The sequence below is a fragment of the Carlito syrichta genome, unplaced genomic scaffold, assembly GCF_000164805.1.
Source record: "Carlito syrichta isolate Samal-C Ts95f unplaced genomic scaffold, Tarsius_syrichta-2.0.1 Scaffold289400, whole genome shotgun sequence".
In the NCBI taxonomy this organism is placed as follows: domain Eukaryota; kingdom Metazoa; phylum Chordata; class Mammalia; order Primates; family Tarsiidae; genus Carlito; species Carlito syrichta.
The window spans coordinates 318,439-334,498 of NW_007233496.1; the positions used below are offsets into that span (position 1 = coordinate 318,439).

Below are 16,060 nucleotides of genomic sequence, written 5' to 3' on the forward strand. Positions count from 1 at the left end.
AGGCTAGAAAACATGATATATCCCATTTACTTCCTAAATTAACCTCTCAACCCCGACTTTTCCACTTCTGCAAAGGGCCCTGTAAGTCTGCCAAATTTGAAAACTTGGGAGTAATGTTTCTTAACAATAGAATCAACTTTCCTCCAAATCTTCTGTTGTGCCTTTTAAAAATGTAGATTTTACTCCATTCCTGACTTGTGGAATCAGAATCCTTTTTTTTTTTTTTGAGGAGTAGGGACCTTGAATCTACATTTTAAACAAACTCCCTTGGAAAGTCTTACCCACGAGCAAATTTGGATTCCCCTCTCACTCTAGTCCATTTCTGTTCTAATCAAGCCATTTTGTGATTAAATACAACAAAAAAGTAGCTCTCAAATCAACTATTTCCTTTCCACTACCACAGCAGACCCCTAAATCAGGGTTCTACCTTCACTCAATTGATCTCTGCGCCTCCAATCTCCCCTGCCAACCCACTTACACATTACTGCCAGATCAGTCTGCCCCCAAATGTTCTCTGGCATGCCTTTACTAAAAATACTTCAATGACTCCCTACTGTCCACCAGATGCATCCTAAACAGAAATGGTCTACATGTTCACCAAGCTTTTTCTCTAATACTTCCCACATTGAGATTTCGGGAAGTTGTTTATATAGATAGTACTAGAGCTCCCCTCTGAAACATGACTTAACATTTGGAAGGCTCAGAAGAAAAAGGGTTACATAAAGCTTTCTCCATCTTCTGTAATATTTTCTAGGTTGTCACCCCCTTTTCACTGCTTTAGTGGTATTAAAAAAGTTTTTCTTATAAAGAAGTACATGTACTACTTTTTGGAAGAGGACAGGCTGTTAAAAAGCCAAATATTCCCCCAATATGAAATTCAAATGTGTCCCTGTCTTATCTGATAACTTACGCCCCGTCCAGCAACTATGAATTTGCTCAGGTTCTTCCCAGCCTGCAACACCTATCCTCTTTCTGGTTAATTCTGTGCTTTCATGTTAAAGAGTCAACAAGGTCACATCCCCCATGAAGCCCTTCCTGACTACCTAGTCTACATTTACCTTTCTTCTCCCAAGAACACTTGTAGCACTGATTCAACAGCTCATTAAGAACATAGTAATGCACCTTATATTGTAATTTCTCTTTTAATGTACAGGATTGTTTCTAATCGGGTCTAGTGCAGTTTCTTAGTCACAATTCAACATGGAAGTAATGAGCAGCCCTTCCTGAATAGTCCAGGAAAAAGCAGTAGGGAGTGATTCTGTTCTTTCCTTGGGTTACTATCTCGGGGAGAATATGTATGGACCCATAGAATGGGGCCCAGGGGTCCTCGCCCCTTATAATCCTGGACTGTACTGAGGGAGGAGGCCTCAGTAGTTCATTCTCACCCAGCCCGTTGGATCTTGATCCTTCCCTGCTCTTGGAGTTCAGGGGGTTCCTCGAGTCTTCTTGTTCCCACCCAGGCAGGGGGGGCTAGTATCCAGCTGAGGGTTCTCCCTCCACTGGGTGGGGGTCCGTGCCTGGATGGCCAGCGCATGGACAGGCCCGGCCAGCTCCTCGGACAGCGCCGCGTGGACCAGCCGGTGCCGTTGCAGGGGGCTCAGTCCCTCGAAACGAGAGCTCACCACAGCCACGCGGAAATGTGTCTCGCTGCCTGGGGGGACTGCGTGGCCGCCGCTCTCGTTGCACAGCTCCAGCACTTCAGGGCTCAGGGCCTGCTCCAACTTCGCGCGAATGGCGGCCTCCACTGGACCAGCGGTCCGGGATCCCGCGCTGCCTCGGGATCCACAGACGCTACTAGCCATGGAGACCAGGCGCTGGATCCGCCGCCCACTCAGCATCGGCTACGGTAAAGAGGCGGACGCAAGGAGTGAGGGTCAGGGCCTGCAGCTTGTTGACAGCCCAGTCTCACCGCCCGCCCCCGCAGTCCCCGCAACCCTCCCAACCCCCCGCGAAGTCCACAACCGGTGCCCGTAGGGAGCCCGCCTTGACGCCACACAAGACCCGAGAGACCGCCCCTTTTCTCTGTGTGACGTGGGGGAATTTGGCCTGCAGCTGCGGGCAGAGAGGAGGGACAGAGGCGATTAGAGAGGACCGCAAGGCGCGTTCGTTCCTACGCGGATTTGCAAGGAATACGGCGGGAGGTTGCAGAGCAGGGTATGTGGAACTCCGTGCTTGTGGCTGAGCCGATGCCCCTGCGTTCCCAGGCTGGGCCCTGTCTACCTGCCGCTCAGCCTCGGCTACAGCAAGTCCCGCCCGGAGTTCCGACGATCCGGAAGAAAGCGCTGTCCCGGAGTCCCGAGGCACGCTGGGAAATGGAGTCCTCGCTGCGCGTTGGTAGGACGGGCGGGCACCACGTGGTGCCCCGAGGGTTTAAGGGAACTGTAGTCTCTGCTTCTCCCAACTCGTGAGGGCGTCAGAAGCCCTGAACCCAGCGATGCAAAAAAAAGACGGATTTTCTGCGTAGTTGAATAGATCATTCTATTTATTTTATTGCCAAAAGATCTTGTAGATCATCTAGCCCAGCTCCTTTATTTTACCTGCAAGAAAACGCAAGTCCATTCCATTGATTGAATACATAATTATTGTATGCTAGACCCGTGCTGTAGACTGGAGAGTAAAGACAAACACTGTCTTCGAGGAGTCTAAAGAACACTGGAGAAGACAGATGAACAAGTGGGCAGACAATTGCGATACTGTGTGCTAATTGCTATAGTGAGACCGCATAGGATACCAAGTAAGCAAGTCACCCAGACTTGGGGTGGGGGAGGGGAAGTGGTGGCAGAGAAAATTTCCAAGAGAAGATTTAGGGGAATAGTCTCAAATGAACCGCTTGAAAACCCATTTCCCAGTCCCTCCTAGCAAGGCTGTGACTGTGGTGACCACATGTGCAAAGGCCAAGAGGAGACAGAACTTCCAGGGAGTCGTTCCTTCTGGTATAGTTAGGGTGTGGTGATGTAGAGTTGGAGCCCAGGTAGCAGAGATGATGGTAATGAGTAAGGTGTGGGCAGAAGAAGCAAGAGTCAGACCATGCTAGTCCTTGTAGCCCTTGCTAGGGGATTTTGTCTTTATCCTAAGAGCAGTGGAAAGCTAGTGAAGGTTTTAAGCAGGGATGAAACAGGATGAGATTTTCCCAAGATGATACATAACTTTTAAATTGTTTTAGATTTTATTTTGTATCCCTAATATTTTATATATCTACCTATTTCTAAGTATTTTCTCCAACTTCTCATTTTGAAAAATTTCAAACCTTTAGAAAAGTTGAATAGCACAAAGCAACATCCTCCACCTTTCACTTGATTTGCCATTTTTTACATTTATTTGTATCATATACTTATATATATATATTTATGTATTTAAGTACTTTATGCATACTTAAGAATATATTTATATACTTTCTTGGATGAATCATTTGAAAATAAGTTGCAGATAGATAGACCTCTAAGTAGACATGTGTCTCCTAGGAACAAGGATATTCTGCTATATAACTTCAATACCCTCATCACACTAAAAAAATTCAAGATATAATGACAAGTAATATTTTCCTTAGTCTTTAAAAAAATTTTAAAATGTCAGAAAATAGCAAAATTGTACAATGAGCAACCTACTTACCTACCCTTCATCTAGATTCACCAATAACATTTTGCCAGATTTGCTTTGTATCTCTTTGAATATGTGTATGTAATAATAATAATAATAATAAAATTATTATTATTTCTGCTGAATCACTTGAGTTAGGTGCAAAATTTTTCATACTTCAAGGCTGTATACTTTCAACATATATCTTCTAAAAACAAGGACATTTTCATATATAACCACAATGCCATTAACACACCCAAGATATTTAACATTCATATAACACTATTATCTAATATACAGCTGATGTTCATATTTCTCCAGTTGTCTCATTGGTGTCTGCTATGGTTTGAATGTGTCCGATCCAAAATTCATATTGAAACTTCATACCCATTGTATTGGTATTAAATGGTGGGGCCTTTAGGAGGTGATAAGGCTATGAGAGCTCCACTCTCAAGAATGGATTAATGCTTTATGGAAGGGCTTGTAAGGAGTGAGTTCGCCCCTCTGTCCCCTCTGCCGTGTAAGACACAAATGACACCATCTATGAGAAACTGGCCTTCACTAGATACTACACATGCTAGTGCTTTGATCTTGGACTTTGAGCCTCCAGAACTGTGAGAAAATTAATGTTCTTTATAAATTACACAATCTGTAGTATTTTGTTATAGCAGCACAGACTAAGACAGTATCCTTTATAATATTTAATTTTTAGAAATGCAATCAAGGATCATGCATTGCATTTAGTTGACTTTAAATTTGTATTCTGTTCTTGTTCTTGGGAGAAATATATTGAAAGTATATAGCAGTGAAGTATAAAGAATTTTGTATCTAACTCAAGTGATTCAGCAGAAATTATTATTATTTTATTATTGTTATTATGCACAAAGATCACTGGCTGCAAGGTGAAGAATGAATCCTAGAGGAGGCAAGAATGGAAGCAGGGAGACCAACTGGGAAGTTATTGTAACGGTCTAAATAAGAGATGATGATGATGACTTGGACCAAGGTGGCAGTTTCAGTGATGGTGATGGAGAGAAATTATGACTACAAGATATATAGTAGGAAAGTAAAATCTATATGATATGGTAATGGCTTGGTTATAGGAGGGGAAGTGTCAAGGATAACTAACAGGTTTGTGCATCTAAAGTGATGAAAAAAGTACAATTAAAAGAAAAGTACAAATAATTCCTGTATATCCTTCACCCTAATACCCAGATTACCCAAATATTAATATTTTACCATGTTTGCTTTATTTCCATGTATCTATCTACACATATATAATTTTTTCTGAACCGTTTGAGAAATAAAGCACAACTTGACCAGGCTAAGACTGGTGTCCAGGTATTTGGTCAAACATTATTAGTTTGAATGAGACTAACATTTGAATTGGTAGACTGAGTAAAGCAAATTGTCATCCCTAAGGTTGGCAGGCCTCATTCAACCAGTTGAAACCCTGACAAGAACAAAAAGACTGACCTCCTGAGTAAGAGAATATTCCTCCTGCCTTGGGACTTGAATGTTGGCTTTTTCTTGTCTTTGTTTGTTTGTTTGTTTGTTTATTTGAGTTGGAGTCTCACTCTGTCGCCCAGACTGGAGTGCAGTGGCCGCTCCCGGCCACTGCAGCCTCGCCTGCTGGGCTCCGGCGATCCTTCCGCCTCAGCCTTCCAAGTAGCCGGAATTACAGGCGCACGCTACCACGCCCGGCTGATTTTTTCATTTATTGTAGAGATGAGGTCTCGCCAAGTTGCCCAGGCAGGTCTTGAACCCGCGGGCTCATGCAATCCACTCACCTCAGCCTCCCAAAGGCGCGGGATTACAGGCTGAGCCACCGAGTCCAGCTTATTTTTTATTTTTATTTTTTGAGTTGGAGTCTCACTCTGTCGCCCAGACTGGAGTGCAGTGGCCGCTCCCGGCCACCGCAGCCTCGACCCGCTGGGCTCCGGCGATCCTTCCGCCTCAGCCTTCCAAGTAGCCAGAACTACAGGTGTGCGCTACCACATCCGGCTATTTTTTTTATTGTAGAGACGAGGTCTCACCAGGTGGGTCTGGAACCCGCAGACTCAGGCAATCCACTCGCCTTGGCCTCCCAAAGTGCTGGGATTACAGACTGAGTCACCGAACCCAGCCTTTCCTGTCTTTAGACTCAAATGGAAACATTGGGTCTGCAGCCCGGCCTTTGGACTGGTACTATGCCACTGGTTCTCAGGTCTTTGGACTTGGACTGCAACCGCATCAACCACTTTCCTAGGTCTCCAATTTGCCAATTCACCTTGAAGATTTTGGGGATCTTGGGACTTGTTAGCCTCCATAATCAAAGAGCTAATTCCTTATAATAAAACTACCCATCCATCCATCTATCTCCTATTGGTTCTGTTTCCCTGAAGAACCCCTAACTAATGCATATTTACTTAAAAAAAAAAAAAAAGACATTTTCTCTCATAACCAGAATGTGTCAAATTCTAGAAGTTAGCATAGATACAGTGCTATATATGTATAGCACTGTGTGGGTGTGTGTGTGTGTGTGTGTGTGTGTGTGTGTGTGTGTGAATCTGGAGTCAGAGGCTCACTCTATCTCCCAGGCTGGAGTGCAGTGGCCACCACAGCCTCGACCTGCTGGGTTCAGGTGATCCTTCTGCCTCAGCCTTCCAAGTAGCTGGAACTACAAGCGCACACCACCACACCCAGCTAATTTTTTGATTTATTGTAGAGATGAGGTCTCGCCATGTTGCCCAGGCTGGTCTTGAACCTGTGGGCTCAGGTAATCCTCTCGCCTTCACCTCCCCAAAGTGCTGGGGTTGCAGGTTTGAACCACCATGCCCAGCAATACAATGCTATTATCTAATCTTCAGGCCTTATTCAAAATTTGCCAATTGTTTCACTACTATACTATGTATAAAATGAAAAAAAAAAGTTCTGATTCAGGATCCAATCTAGGATCACATGTTGCATTCAGTCATGTCTCTTTGGTCTCTATTAATCTGGAATAGGTCCTCAGTCTTTGTCTTTCATGACTTTGACATTCTTGATAAGTACAGACATATATTTTGTGGAATGCCCCTCAATCTAGCTTTGTTTAATGTTTCTCTATGATTAAGATTTAGCATATGCATTTTTTGTAGGAATACTGCAGAAGTGATGTTGAGTCCCTCTCAATGAACCTTACCAGGGTGCACATGATGTTGATTTTTTCCATTAGTAGTGATAATTCTGATCACTTGGTTAAGATGGTATCAGTCGGTGTCTCCACTGTAAAATTATTCTTTTTCTGTCCATAATTGTCAGACATACTTTGAGGCTATGTTATTTCCCATTTCTCATTAAGCTTTGTCCACTAATTTTAGCATCTGAGAAGTATACTTAAGGCATTTCTTAGTCAGGAGTTACCAAAGATGATATGAGGTAGATAAGTGAGTAGGCATGGGTTGTAGTGAAAAAAGAATCTGAATATTTCTTTAAAAGACCACTCTGGCTACTATGTGTAGAATATATTTGAAGACTGGGAGGAGTGGAAGCAGGAAGGAGTAGTAAAGTGTTTGTTAGTTGCATGGGTGAAGGCAGGAGATGGACTATAGAGAAGAAAACTGATTAGAAAGAAATGGGCATCTATAAGACTTGTTTTTGTTCAGGTCTTGCAACTTGCTAGTCCAGTGACAGTGGTAGGGAGAGGTAGGAGGCTGTATTGAGGGAAAACCTAGGTGTGGAGGTGATATTTAAACAGAGATTTTACCAACTACAAATTTTTAAACATAAATATGGAAAGAGAGATTCTGGCACAGGGAATGGTATCACTATATTCTAGATGTGTTATGCCAAGCTCAGTGTTGGCATACTTAGGTGTTCAGTAAAATGTTTTGGATGGATGAGTGAATTAATGTTATGAGTGGGAGGGCCAACATCATTATTATTCCTATGGTAATAATAAACAGAAGCTCTGCAAGTTGCAAGCTTCAAAGAGCAAGTTTATTGTCTTTGTTTCTTAAAAAACATAATTACAATAATATCTACTATTTACTGAGGGTCTTTCTTGGCCAGATTAAGGCTTTTAGAAGCTTTAAGCACTGAGAGATTATGGTAACCACCTTATGTGTAATTAAACAAAACAGAACAAACAAAAATAAACACACTCATCTGTTACATGAGGATTAGAACACCAACCAGGTACTCATTGTTTTTCCCTAGGATGATTACTTCACTATTTTTTCATTTCAAAAAATTAATTTGTGCTTATTGAATATAATTTACATATAACAAGAGATTTACAAATCTTAAATGTACAGCTTAATTTTACATATGAACACACCCATATCAAAATACAGACATTTCCAGCACCTCAAAAGGCTCCCAGGGAAGTCGATACTACCTTACCACAGGTAATCATTATTCTAAATTTTATCAATCATAGATTAGTTTTTTATTCTAACCTTTATCATCCATAGATTAGTTTCGCCTGTTTTTGAGCTTCATATAAATAGAATCACACAGTACGAATTCATTTGTGCTTGTCTTCTTTCACTCAGCATTATGTCTGTGAGCTCCACCCATATGTGGTAGTAATTTGTTCATTTTCGTTGTTGTATAGTGTACTACATTCTTTTTTTTTTTTTGAGTTGGGGATCACACTTTGTTGCCCAGACTGGAGTGCAGTGGCATGAACCACCACTCTCAGTTCTAATATACTGCATTCTTTTTTTTTTTGAGTTGGAGTCTCACTCTGTCACCCAGACTGGAGTGTGGTGGCACACTTCCGGCCACTGCAGCCCCGACTTACTGGGCTCCGGCAATCCTTCCGCCTCAGCCTTCCAAGCAGATGGAACTACAGGCACACGCTACCATGCCCGGCTAGTTTTTTTGATTTATTGTAGAGACGAGGTCTCGCCAAGTTGCTCGGGTGGGTCTCAGACAATCCTCTCTCCTCGGCCTCCCAAAGTGCTGGGATTACAGGCTGAGCCACTGAGCCTGGCCTATACCGCATTCTTGTACAGATTTTTGTTGGACTAAACATTCACTTCTGTTTGGTATATATTTAGAAATGGAATTTCTAGGCCATAGGGAAAATTCAATGTTTATTTTTGAAATGAAAAATTTATTCAAGCCAGGCACAGTGGCTAACGCCTGTAATTCCAACACTTTGGGAGGCAGAGGCGAGAGGATTGCCTGAGCCCAGGGTTTGAGACCAGCATGGGCAACTTGGCGAGATCTGTCTCTACAATAAATCAAAAAATTAGCCGGATGTGGTGTCAGGTACCTGTAGTTCCAGCTACTTAGAAGGTTGAGGGGAAAGGATTGCCTGAACTCAGCAGGTTGAGGCTGTGGTGGCCCTGAGCACGCCACTACACTCCAGTCTAGGCAACAGTGAGACTCCAACTCAAAAAAAATTTATTCAAACAGTTTTTGGGATGCCTCTGCTTTATTGGTACCAGATACTCTCCTAAATGTTTTATATTCATAAACTCTTTTAATTCTTACAACAATCCCACTAAGTGGCTACTATTATTATTCTTGCTATACCAATGAGGAAGCAGAGAACTTTAGAGGTTAGGTAACTTGCCAGTGGTCACAGAGCTGGTAAACAAACCCAGAGAGTCAGGCTGCAGAGTTTGCACTTTTAATCATTAAGCTATCCTGCCTCTGTATTAGTTAGGGTCCTCCAGAGAAACAGAACCAATAGGATATATTTAGACATACAGATTTATTATAAGGGATTGGGCTCATGTGATTATGGAGGCTGCCAGGTTTCACGATCTACTGTCTGTAAGTTGCAGAACAGGAAAGCTGGTGATATTATTCCAGTTCAAGGGAACCAGGGGAGCCAATGGTGTAAATCCCAGTCCAAAGACCCAAGAACCGGGGGTCGATGGTGTGAGTCCCCAGAGCCAGGAACAGTGATGTCCAAGGACAGAAGACGGATGCCTCACCTCAAGTAGAGATCAAATTTGCCCTTCCTCCATCATTTTGTTCTTTGTTAAGACCTTTAATAGATTCAAATGCTAATCTCTTTCAGAAACACCCTCACAAGCACACCCAGAAATAATGTTTGGGTTTTTCTTTTTGAGCTGGAGTCTCACTCTGTTGCCCAGACTGGAGTGCAGTGGCCGCTCCGGGCCACCGCAGCCTCAACCCGCTGGGCTCGGGCGATCCTTCCACCTCAGCCTTCCAAGTAGCTGGAACTACAGGCACACGCTACTACACCCGGCTAATTTTTTGATTTATTGTAGAGATAAGGTCTCTGCAATAACTCTACAAGTTGCCCAGGCAGGTCTCGAACCCGCGGGCTCAGGCAATCCACTCACCTCAACCTCCCAAAGCGTGGGATTACAGCCTGAGCCACCGAGCCCGGCTTCAGTCTCATATTTTTATCCTGAAATAGAATAATCAGAAAGTTGTTAACTGAGCACAGAATCTGAGTGAAAAGACTTGGATAGTCTTCAGAAATATTTCACCCAGGCTGTGAAAAAACAGTCGGTGCTTTCATAACCAAAGACCCTTCTCTAGTAAGTAGCCCAAACCTTTGTGGCTTCCAGAAAATGTACTTTTAGTTTTGGAGAAACACAGTGTATTCCTACTATAATTGCCACCTATTTATACTCTATGTGTACCACACTTTTGTGTTAACACACTCATCTTCTCAAATGATCAATTGGGTTAGAATTATCTTAGGTTACCTTCTACTATCGAGGAAACAGCTGCATCACCTCTGATTGAATTTGAGTGTTTCCCAAATCTATACCAGCATTCTTACGAGGAGTAATCTCTACACATAGCTGATACTAACTTTCAGAGTTCATTAGCTTTCCTCCACTTTCTGGAGGCATTCCATCAGACTTGTTGTACTAGTCTCAATTACCTGTACACCCATTGCCCAATAGCTAGCACTCAATAAATGCCAGTTGGAAAAAGGCAAGGAAAAAAGAGAGAACATCAGACAAGTGCTCAAAGAACAGAATTTAAGTTTATTCTTTTTTCTATAGCAGGAAAGGGTGAAAATGGTGTGGGAGACATGGAAGTTACAGGGAAGGGAAACTGGGAAGAAACAGAAAAGCTTTCAGGAAAGACTTTTAAGGGCATTGGAGAATTATGCAAGCAATTAGTGGCTGCAAGTAAAGTTAACCTTCAGGAGCTGTTGTTGAAATCTAAGGGAACGTGATGAGGTACACAAAGGAGCATGGAGAAAAAATCTGAATGTCAAGGATGTTAAGGAAGTAATTGACTGGATAGGATGTTGAGACAAGGTAAGAGTAGATTTTGGTTTAGGTACCTGGGAAAGACGGAAGGGTGGAAGCGGTCTGCATGATTTCGCCTTTGGATGGATTGAGGTTGAGTCTGAGATGCCTGTTGGGACAAATGGATTGAAAGTACCCAGTAAGCAGTTAGGTATAAGGGTCTGGGTTTCTGAAACAAATATGGATGTTAGTTGAAAGCATGGAAATGGGTAAGTCTCTTAGGAAAGAGTGAAGAATTGGAGATACGGAGACAGAGTTCAGTTGGACTCGAAGATTTAGGGATAGACAGAGAAATGGGAGCAGGATAGAAAAGTCAGCAAAGAAAAAAACGGAAAGCGACATTTTGAAAGCCAAGGGAGCAAGTTTCACGGCATCGGACGCCTCCTGGAGGTCAAGAGGAGGAAGACAAAATTATTCTAGCCTTGGTCAAACCCCATTCCGAGCAGCGCAGGCGGGTGGGGAGTAGGGCAAAGCTACACAGCGGTCAGCGACTAAACTAAGGAGAAAGGAGGCAGACTTAGGGGAACATATATTTTTTAAAGGGAGCTTGACTGTGACGAGACAAAGACGGGATTTGGAGAGTAATTTAGGACTCAAAGGAATAATCGACTTCTGAGTCCCATACCTACGAGTGAAAGTCAATATCCGACTGCCTGGTGTCCTCTGCCGTCCTTTAGTGTCCATTTTGGGATTTCCCTGCAGTAAACCGAGGGAAAAATAAAAATAAAAACTGACAGGCCCTAAAGTGCCACTCAGTAAAAAAAAAGAACCAGTGTTTTGTTTGAACGCTTACTCTCTTGAAAAGTCCTGGCATGCAAATAAGGTGCTTTAATGTGGCTCTCAGCGATTGGTGAGTATTTACAAATCCGTCATTTCCTCTTAGTGCAGAATGCAAACCAAGTGCCTGCTTTCTGCTTTTCTATTGGCTGTCTCATCCGGCTCCGCTTCTAGCCAATCAAACTACTTCCCTTCACCCCTCCCGGTAGCTCTTATAAATTACATCAAATTGGTTATCCTTTCCACATCCTTCTCCTTGAAAAAGAAGGTGTAACTGCATTTTTAGCCGTAATGTCAGGACGCGGAAAGCAAGGAGGCAAAGCTCGCGCCAAGGCCAAGTCTCGCTCTTCCCGCGCCGGCCTCCAGTTCCCGGTGGGGCGAGTACACCGCCTGCTGCGCAAAGGCAACTACGCCGAGCGGGTGGGCGCCGGCGCGCCGGTGTACTTGGCGGCGGTGCTCGAATATCTGACCGCGGAGATCTTGGAGCTGGCGGGCAATGCGGCCCGAGACAACAAGAAGACGCGCATCATTCCTCGCCATCTGCAACTTGCCGTAAGGAATGACGAAGAGCTCAACAAGTTACTCGGGGGTGTCACCATTGCCCAGGGCGGCGTCTTGCCCAACATACAGGCCGTCCTGTTGCCTAAAAAAACAGAGAGTCACAAACCTGGCAAGAACAAGTAATGATCAGGACGCTTGACAGCATACCCAATACCCATTCACCCCAAAGGCTCTTTTAAGAGCCACCAAAGTATCAAATGAAGGGCTGGTAACAAAACAGCACATTATAGCTCTTTTTTTGAAAACTTGGGTGGCTCTAAAAAGAGCCGTTGGTCTTTGGTTTAGTTTGTCTGGGTTCATTTGCTTTTGGCTTTGTGGCTTTCGGTTTTCTTTGGTAAAAGAACGGCCTGGATGTTGGGCAACACGCCGCCCTGGGCGATGGTGACTTTGCCCAGCAGCTTGTTCAGCTCCTCGTCGTTGCGGATGGCCAGCTGCAGGTGACGAGGGATGATGCGCGTCTTCTTGTTGTCTCGGGCCGCGTTGCCGGCCAGCTCCAGGATCTCGGCGGTCAGGTACTCCAGCACCGCCGCCATGTACACCGGCGCGCCGGCGCCCACCCTCTCGGCGTAGTTGCCTTTGCGCAGCAGGCGGTGCACCCGACCCACCGGGAACTGGAGGCCGGCGCGGGAAGAGCGAGACTTGGCCTTGGCGCGGGCCTTGCCTCCTTGCTTGCCACGACCAGACATGACTGAAATCAAGGCTGAAAACAGACAAAGCTCAGAACCTCGCAACACAACAAGACTGAAAGAGAACTAAGAAGAAAGCCTTTATAAGCTTTCCTAGGGGTGGAGTCAGGAGCGAGTTTTTCATTGGTCCTAACTTGGCTCCAGAAACAGCCAATCAAGTCAAGAGTCGGTGTCGTTACGTAGTTATTACAGAAAACGCAAGGTCCCTACATCAACCAATGGGAATGAAGGGCTTTTGGAGCCCTAATTTGCATAAGGTGGTTATAAAAGCGTCAAGCCCGCCCATTCTCGTACTTCTTTTCTTTCCTGAATCGTGTTTGTGTTGTGACTTGCCATGCCTGAGCCGGCAAAATCCGCTCCTGCTCCTAAGAAGGGCTCCAAGAAAGCCGTCACCAAGGCCCAGAAGAAGGACGGCAAGAAGCGCAAGCGCAGCCGCAAGGAGAGCTACTCCATCTACGTGTACAAGGTACTCAAGCAGGTCCACCCCGACACCGGCATCTCGTCCAAGGCCATGGGCATCATGAACTCCTTCGTCAACGACATCTTCGAGCGCATCGCCGGCGAGGCGTCCCGCCTGGCGCATTACAACAAGCGCTCGACCATCACTTCCAGGGAGATCCAGACGGCCGTGCGCCTGCTGCTGCCTGGCGAGCTGGCCAAGCACGCCGTGTCCGAGGGTACCAAGGCGGTCACCAAGTACACCAGCTCCAAGTGAGCCCTGCCTGGACCGAGCGCTCGCCCGTTCGCGCGATTCGCCGGCCGCTTGACTCCAAAGGCTCTTTTCAGAGCCACCCACCCAATCACCAGAAAAGAGCCCTGTTCACTTATGTTTCCTCTTAGTGTCTTCTCACAAAGTAAGTTGTTTTAGTTTAAAGGTCACAGAAGATGGCACACATAGCTTTTTAGTCATTTGGGACGCTAGGTTCTTTGCTCACCATTGGATTTGGTTTACAGTGCGTCTTTTATTCATCGTACTCGTTTTTTCTTATGAGTCAGTTCTAAATCAGGATTTTGGGAACCCTAACCCCTCCACCGACCTCCCACCCCTGCTTCCGCACTGGTGTTCCGGTGGCTTCGTTGGGTATGGTTTCAACGTTTTAAATCGAAGTGACTGAAATAGGCCATAATTTAAGTGAGCTCCAGGACACAAACCCAGGTCCCGCACACACTGACAGCTCGGTGCGACTGAAGCTTGGCGGCCGCTTGAGTTCAACCACCAGTCTGTCCTGTGGATATCAGCAGCTCTGTGTACTCTGGGCGGAGCGCGCGCAGGCAGGTCCCAGCCTTTTCCTGATTGGGCGATATTATTATTCAAAGTTCTGCGCCGTCCTGTAATTCGTAAATTTGATTTTCCGCCGTTCACTTTGGGACTTTGAAATTCCTACTGTTTCTCGGTTTGTTTATAACTTTTGCATTTGATGTTCTCTGTAACGCTCGGACCCCGGGTCACTGCAGGCACTTGCCATTTAGATCTGGGCTCAAAAGTCATTTCTTGGAGACCTCCTATATCATCTACTCAGGAAGTCGCGCCCTTTGTTCCTGTCCGTTTTATCTTCCTCGCAGCAGCTATCTGAAACTGGTTTGTTAGCTTGTTTATGGTTTATTCTTCTCAAGTCCTTGACGGACTTTGTTGATCTTGTTTTCCCCTGCATCTTCAGCGCCAGTCAGTGCCTGGCACATTGTGGACACAAATACTACTTATTGAATTAATCTTTTGGAGTTAATTTTTCGATTCCACTCCTTTCTTAATCGCTTCCGTGGATGCATGGGTGTTGTTCATTTTCAAAAGATGTATGTGAAGACATGGTGAAAACGGAAATGCTTTTGGAGCTCCTTCCCCAAATCTATCCTTAGTTACCTCAGTGCAACAGCTGGCAGGGGGGCCGTGTTAAAGATTCTTTTAGCGTCAAAGAGGGGGTGGCAATGGTAGGTCCTCTCTATGCTTCTCTATTTAGTTAACCTCTTTTGGATTTGTTTCAAAGTCAGCGTGTTTGTTTACTGGAAAGAGACTTTTTTTCCTTCTCCTTTTCTTACACCCCCATCTCCATCCTGATTCTCTGTTCCCCACTGACTTGAGCTTTTAATTTACACTCACCACCTCCTTTGCTTTACAGGAGGCCCTGGGAGATAGGCAGGACTACAGAGTTCATCTCCCTTCTACAAATGAGGCTGAGAGAAGCTAAGGGGTCCACGATCCTGCAGCCAACACTCTCTACCTTTCTATCCTGGGAAGGAAGTTATAAGTGAGGAAGGGGGAAGAGGTTGATAGAGTTTGGTATTTTAACTCTGGAGGGGAAGTTTGTCAGTGATGTTGAGATTAATTCAAATGCAGTATGATCGCATTTGAGTTTTATTTTGTGGAATTATGGAATATTTAATCTTTCTGTCCAAGCCTTGATTTTGCTGAGGAAGACACAGATGGTCCAATCAGTTATTCAACTTGATTTTTGGTTAAGTGCTTCTGGAATTGATTGTAGGGGTTTCATGAATCCAAATGTGCTTCAGGCATTATCATAGACCCAATAAATCATATGTTTCCTACGTGTATTTTCAAATATGTACAGATGCTATTGTTATTAATAAAGTTACCAATTAATTTAAAAGTTTTTTTGGTATGATTTTATTTGCAATATATTTTCTCAGCACTGAGTCTGTGGAAAAGCTGGGTATCTCTGACCTGCACAATGAATATTAACAACCTATCAGCCAACTGCTATCCCAGAGGAGCACTGAGACTGAAATAGTCTGTTACAAGGCCACTGTAACTGCTTGGTCATTGAAAAATATATGACCATAAATAAGAAGCAATACAAATAAGATGGATGAAATGAAGTCTTAATCAAGTTTTGCTAACACAGGGCACTTACTATGTTCCTGGCAGTGTTCTAGACCTTTCATATATATTGATTCATTTAATCTTCACATGGACCTCATGAAGTAAGTACCATTGTTATTACTTATTTCACAGACAAGAAAACTTAGGCACAGAGAAGCCTTTACTCAGAAACTCTTCAGAGAATAAGCTCCTACTTCAGTGCTTAAGGGACTGAAGAAAGTAGAGTCACACTTTGAAAACTGAATCCCTCCCTGGATTCTAAGGGGGGATATCTATACTTTAGAATGAAAAGAAATATCGTGCTTTATTCTCTTCAGTAATGCACCCTGGATATAAATTCTGGGTAGTGGTGGCTGAATACCTCGAGGGCGGGATGGGTAGCCTCTAATTCTTCGTCTCAGAGG

The 16,060-nt window shown here is 44.3% G+C and overlaps 4 protein-coding genes across 5 annotated transcripts; 2 read left to right on the forward strand and 2 right to left on the reverse strand.

Annotated features, from left to right (window-relative positions):
• Nucleotides 1-1,123: 1,123 nt before the first annotated feature.
• BOLA1 (bolA family member 1) lies at nucleotides 1,124-2,287 on the reverse strand. Of its 2 annotated transcripts, none has more exons than XM_008054297.1 (2): nucleotides 2,221-2,287; nucleotides 1,124-1,841 (listed from the first exon to the last, which is right to left on the reverse strand). In XM_008054297.1, the coding sequence occupies exon 2, from the start codon at nucleotides 1,836-1,838 to the stop codon at nucleotides 1,425-1,427; it is 414 nt and encodes a 137-aa protein (XP_008052488.1). In that variant the 5' UTR covers nucleotides 1,839-1,841; nucleotides 2,221-2,287; the 3' UTR covers nucleotides 1,124-1,424. The 2 variants fall into 2 exon arrangements, with proteins under 2 accessions (XP_008052488.1, XP_008052487.1); XM_008054296.1 differs by lacking the exon at nucleotides 2,221-2,287 and adding an exon at nucleotides 2,115-2,200.
• A 9,282-nt stretch (nucleotides 2,288-11,569) lies between these two features.
• On the forward strand, nucleotides 11,570-12,316 carry LOC103256421 (histone H2A type 2-B). The gene has a single exon (XM_008054298.2). It carries the CDS (start codon nucleotides 11,865-11,867, stop codon nucleotides 12,255-12,257), a length of 393 nt encoding a protein of 130 aa, XP_008052489.1. The 5' UTR covers nucleotides 11,570-11,864; the 3' UTR covers nucleotides 12,258-12,316.
• A 103-nt stretch (nucleotides 12,317-12,419) lies between these two features.
• On the reverse strand, nucleotides 12,420-12,853 carry LOC103256422 (histone H2A type 2-C). Its single transcript, XM_008054299.2, has one exon. It carries the CDS (start codon nucleotides 12,818-12,820, stop codon nucleotides 12,431-12,433), a length of 390 nt encoding a protein of 129 aa, XP_008052490.1. The 5' UTR covers nucleotides 12,821-12,853; the 3' UTR covers nucleotides 12,420-12,430.
• A 259-nt stretch (nucleotides 12,854-13,112) lies between these two features.
• Nucleotides 13,113-15,426, forward strand: LOC103256423 (histone H2B type 2-E). The gene has a single exon (XM_008054302.2). It carries the CDS (start codon nucleotides 13,155-13,157, stop codon nucleotides 13,533-13,535), a length of 381 nt encoding a protein of 126 aa, XP_008052493.1. The 5' UTR covers nucleotides 13,113-13,154; the 3' UTR covers nucleotides 13,536-15,426.
• Nucleotides 15,427-16,060: the final 634 nt, after the last annotated feature.